The 5,220-nt window shown below is 54.6% G+C and overlaps 3 protein-coding genes across 5 annotated transcripts in view; 1 reads left to right on the top strand and 2 right to left on the bottom strand.

Moving 5' to 3' along the window:
- LOC127749797 (uncharacterized) overlaps positions 1 to 5,220 on the bottom strand; it is a 44,843-nt gene that overhangs the window by 21,624 nt on the left and 17,999 nt on the right. The window contains exon 3 of one of the 3 annotated variants that reach the window (XM_052269518.1): positions 831 to 906. The exons of 1 other annotated variant lie outside the window; for it this stretch is intronic. The gene's annotated coding sequence lies outside the window, so the exon portion shown is untranslated. Of the gene's footprint in view, positions 1 to 830; positions 907 to 3,662; positions 4,016 to 5,220 lie in introns of those variants that run through there. One more of the 3 variants, XM_052269517.1, reaches the window with a different exon arrangement.
- Positions 1 to 5,220, top strand: part of LOC127749794 (uncharacterized) — a 17,824-nt gene that overhangs the window by 1,441 nt on the left and 11,163 nt on the right. The window lies entirely within an intron of this gene.
- LOC113203899 (protein sneaky) lies at positions 1,897 to 3,641 on the bottom strand. The gene is made up of 3 exons (XM_052269519.1): positions 3,279 to 3,641; positions 3,077 to 3,218; positions 1,897 to 3,001 (listed from the first exon to the last, which is right to left on the bottom strand). Exons 1-3 carry the CDS (start codon positions 3,300 to 3,302, stop codon positions 2,763 to 2,765), a joined length of 405 nt encoding a protein of 134 aa, XP_052125479.1. The 5' UTR covers positions 3,303 to 3,641; the 3' UTR covers positions 1,897 to 2,762.

Raw genomic sequence — 5,220 nt, 5'->3', positions numbered from 1 at the left:
CATGGTGGATCGTTCAAAATGCACGTCCGCTTTTGTCAGAGTCAACATGGTCAAGTAGGGGATCTAGACGCCTGCGAAACTCGGGGTAGGCCTACCCGCATTACACGCACGCAGTGCAAGCAAGATGTGTGCCTACCTAGCAGGCGCTAGGAGAGCTTGCATTGGCTGAATTTGGCAGTTTCGTAAGAATAAATGACGAATGTTCTTTCTGGATGATACTACCACTTTAAGGGTCTATAATTCAATTTAAAGAACAAATTAGCAGAAAATTTATTTTGTTTTACGCGACACTATAGAAGAAAAGGCACGGAGTTCAGCCGCTCGCTCCGAAAGACACGCAGTTCAGCCGCACTATCAAAGACTCACGCAGTTCCTAACAGTAAACTACGTTTTTTTTCGGAGCATCCGTCTGAACTGCGTCAGTCTTGGAACGGGCGGCTGAACTGCGTGCCTTTCACTCAAAGGTCGGTTTCATATTTCACTTGTTTTTGAAAAAAATTATGAATGAGTTGTTACAGTTTACAATGACTACTGTCACTAATATACTTGACAGTTTCGAGAATGCTTTGAAATAATAAGTTGCTTAAAAATTTCCCAGAAAATGTTTCATTTTTCTTAACGAATGTCGCCCGCTGTCCGCACACTCGCCTGGTGCACGTTGAACTCCGTGGTGATGGAGCGCACGAGCTGCGCGACCATGCCTGAGCCCCTGACGCGCAGCGCCAGCGTGTGCTCGCCGACCTGCTGGTAGTCGATGCGGCCGTGGCGCCGGATCAGCATCAGGAGCGAGTACAGGAGCTCGTCCAGCAGGAACACGGCCAGCGGCAGCGCGGCCTCGAGCAGCAGCCCGACGGACTGCAGCGCTAGCGTCGTGCGCTCCTTGGCGCCCGGCCACACGCCCACCGCCTGGCGACGGAAGGATGATTCACATTTGTAAGGGGCTTGTTAGTGCGTTACATACTTTCTTTTCCCCAGGACCCCACATCCCCCCCCCCCTCAAGAAACGGGGCAGTCTAACCACGGCAGCCAACGGTGCTAATTGACTTCACTATCCGCGAGGACTCTGTTGGCCCAAGGTTCATGGTAATAGGGCACACTAAACATCTAGCGAGGACACGCTGCGGCTGCGCTGGATAGGCCAACCCTTTTAAGAAACTGCGTAAAGGTGGTAGCCCACCCAGCGGGCGCCCAAGTGCCGGACTTTCGGGCCAAAGAAAGCAATGCCACCCAACGTTATCTCGCGTCATCTTTGAAGAGCATTTTCCATTGTGAGAACCATACCGTACCGATTGGGCGGACGTAACAAACCCATAGTCTTTTCCTACCAAAACCCAACTGTCTGTTATTTTTCCCTCCTATCCTCTCACCATATTATTTTTATACATTTGAAATGTCGGATTGTGTTTCGTTGGTTAAACATGCGGTGCGTTTGTATGCTAATGCGAAGCCATTCGTCTACCCCGTCGCGGAGGCAAAATGTATTCCAGTCGCTTTCCTCGCAGGTCGGGGTCCGACCCGACCAGACCCGACGGCCCCAACGACTCTATATCTCTCATCATTCTTGTCCTCGACTAGAAACATCCCGGAGCGGGCTGCAGCGCGCGCATGAGCTGGTGGTTCCTCACGACGAGCAACAATTTGTTTATTCCGCTGGCGTTTTTGTCGTGGCGTAACTTCACTGTGCAGTAAAGGGGGGGGGGCTTGAATTGGTGGTGTGCAAGAGGGTATAAATCTTCAAAGGAGTGAACAGCACCATGAATGAAAAAAGTGTGTGGCGAAAACGTAAATAAAATTAGTAGGAGATGCAGCGCAATCATTACGTACGGCAGTTCAACACAAGTGGCTAATCTCCCGTGTGAGTTCGGAGGGGTGGTGCCACCGGTTGACCCGAATAAATAAGGTTGGGATTGGGACGATTGCTAGAAAAGTGTGACGGGTCGTCAGCGAGAGCAAATAAGGCGCAACCGAGAAGGCGTGTAGCGAAACTCAATACGGCTCGCAACACACGCGTGGCTCATGGCTCCCGGGCGCATGTTCCGCGAAATGTCTGGGCCGCTCGAGCAGGAGATGGAAGTGGAGGGAACTCGAAGAGCAAGAGATGGGGACAGGGGCGGAGAGCGAACCACCCCCCTGCCCCTCCCCGGTCGCCTCCCTAGTCAGCTCTTAAGAAGCCGCCTTGCGAGGGGCAAAAAAAAAAACTTCGGGGATCATGTGTATGTACACTTGCCTCGGAATCATCAAGACGAAAATTAATCTAAGTCAGCAGAAATTGCTTTAACTACTATAAACGGGAAACAAGTAAAGCTGGTACAAATTAGTCGAAATAAGCATATTCTTCAATTAGAAAACCGAAGGAATAAATATAAGCAGACGGGAATCACCAGAAATCAAGTATTTCGGGAATCGATGTTTGCACATCAAAAGGGAGTTGTTCACCCCTAGCGGCCTTGTAAAGGTAGGCAATTTGGCCACATGAACCCCTTAAATTAGGCAACCCACAGAACATCGCCCTCTCCGTCAGCTGGACAAACAAATATGAACCGCGCCTGGGCAGAGAAGATCCGCGGGGAAAACGACTACTGACTTGCAGGTCGGACGAGGCTGAGCGCCTGGACATGTCAGGTAAGGCCGCGTGCAACCGAACGGCCTGCAGCAGATTTGCGACACGGCGCGCAGCGAGGGACGTTGATCGAGCGATCGAGCGCGAAGGCACGGCGCACGGCCCCCAGGCCCTTCCCCCTCAACTTGTTGTGGCACATCTCTTACATACTCAGCGATAATTCTTTCGGACAACACGTGTCTTGATGGTGATCGAGGTCAGTCCCTGGACGTACCTCGATCAGCTGCAGCCGCTCGGCGCTGCGCAGCGGGAGCAGGTGGCCGGCCCCGCGCCGCCGCCGCCGCGCGTCCAGCCGCCGGAAGTACTCGGTCACGTACCGGTTGTCGAAGCTCAGGTCGGACAAGTAGCGGTCGTGGTAGTCTTGCGCCCCGAATAGGACACCTGGAGGCCGAAGGCATGAGGGGTGGCTTCTCTTCCCCTATAGGTCGTCCCATGGCCATTCAACCAGCCACGCACCGATGACCATGAAACCCAGGACCTTCCTGGCGACGCCCATGGCCGTGTCCAGGATGACCCGGGACCGCTGCATGTCGTGTGCCATGGCCAGGGCCACGTCGTCGGCGCCGTGCACGTCCACGATGGGGGCGATCGTCACCACCTGAGATTGAAGTTAGAGTCCCTGGTCCAGGAGTTCATTGCGTGGTTCTCCCTCCCTCACCTCATACTGCAGGCGCGCGTCCATGCCAGACTCGAGCGCGGACGAGGTATTCTGCAGAGATGAGTATTCGTTCCCGAACTCAGGCTGGACCACCGTGGACGGGTCGCAGGTGGACGCTCCCCCTAGCGTCTGAGATCGCCGACGGGTCCGCAAGCCATTCACGAGAACCGAGACTTTTGCTCGAACAAGTTGTGCGACATGCTGTTTACGCTATGCCCCCTCCCACCTTTTGTTTACCGAGACGATGCTGCAGATGAAAGTGAGCTTCATCGGCCAGCAGAGCAGCCAGGCCGCCAAGAAGGTCACCTTGTCGTAGCACTTGTCGTAGGCCTTGTCGAAGGTCTGGCGGCAGCGCTCGGCCGCCCTGGTGAGCAGCCCCTGGCATCGGTACTCGAGCCGTCGCCGGTACTGACGGCCGTAGCGCGCCGCGGCCGGCTCCTCGGGGGCGGCCGTGTACTTGCGCTCGATGTCCTCGCTGCGCGCCGTGTCGCCCACCTGCAGCAGGACGGGTCAACTCCCGGTGTCCAACGAGTTGGCGACTTGGGCGCGAGTTTGCCGTGATTTTGAGCGAGTTTGGCGCAAGTTTTTCGATAGTTTTCGATAATTGGGCGGGGCCTACCTGCCCCTCTGCCCCACCTCACCTGCGAGTCGAAGTAATCGTTCTCCTCGCGGATCTTTTCCGTCTCGTCCTCGTGACCCTCCACCTCCTGCTTGAGCGGTCCGGACACCTCGCGGACCTACGCACGGAGGTCATGGTCATGCGTGAGGTGCGCAGTCTCACCATCTAACCCATTGTTCAAATTGAGCCGTCGCACACAGCGACGAAGTAAAAGGGAGTCGAGTGTGGCTCCACCTGCCAGACATTCATGCTTTTTCGAAAGCCAGCGCCACAGCTTTGACAACTATATGGTTTTTTCACCAGTATGGTGGAGGAGGTGGTGCTGGCGGACCCACGAGGAGTGCAGTCGCCCAGCGTATGTAACGCTCAGGATGTGTGACGGGTCGTCAGCGAGAGCTAAGGCTTTGCTCTCGCTGACGACCCGTCACACTTCTTGAAGCACATATACGTTCGACCCCTCTTCTCCGACCGGGTCCGATTGCACTGCCTCTTCCGTACTAGGTAATCGCTATCGCTCAGCCAATATCAAAGCAGGTGGTGCCGCTCTTGACCCTCTTTTATTTGCGTCAGCACTGCTATTATTTATACTTGTGATACATTTACGACTGTAAAGGTGGATTCCGAGTTCCCTAAAAGCGAGCGTGATTCTCACGCAAAGCGTGATTTTCACGCTCGGCGTGATAAAGTCGATCCCAGATTGGCTGCGTGAAGCTTACGAAGCGTGAAAATCACGCCTGGCGTGAAAATCACGCCTGGCGTGAAAATAACGCATGCGTTTCGTGAACTCTGAATCCACACTAAGACTAAGGACATGACTGAAAAACATGACTTACGATTACAGTGCTGTATCGTAACATGCAGCGGTTTTGACCAATGTGTATACTACGACAGTTATAATTAAATGTTTGTTTTTTCGTTGGAGGTAAGTTGTTGTAATCAGAATTAAGGCCACTGCAACGTTATATGCGGTTTAACAATGAATGTGGCATGGCATACCACTGGACCTTCGGCGTTCGCTTTGTCAGACGCCTTACCTCTCGCTGACGACCCGTCACACATTCTAAGCAGTATAGGTTGGCCCAGTTGGCCGACTGTCCCAGATATGCGTGCGTTCCATTTTAATTTACGACCGTCGGCAACCCCACTGCCGCCGGCCGCCCACCTCGTCCGAGATGGTCTTGAGCTCCTCCGGGCTGGTCCGCAGGCGGAGGAGCGCCTTCTGCAGCGGCCGGTACAGCAGGTCCCAGCGGGTGCGGGTCAGGTTGGCGGCCAGCCGCGCGCCGCACGCGAACACCTCGCCCACCTGCGCCGGCCACAACGAGG

Source organism: Frankliniella occidentalis, unplaced genomic scaffold, assembly GCF_000697945.3.
Source record: "Frankliniella occidentalis isolate FOCC.00 unplaced genomic scaffold, Focc_3.1 Scaffold94, whole genome shotgun sequence".
Taxonomy (NCBI): domain Eukaryota; kingdom Metazoa; phylum Arthropoda; class Insecta; order Thysanoptera; family Thripidae; genus Frankliniella; species Frankliniella occidentalis.
This window is presented reverse-complemented; position numbering and strand designations above follow the sequence as displayed.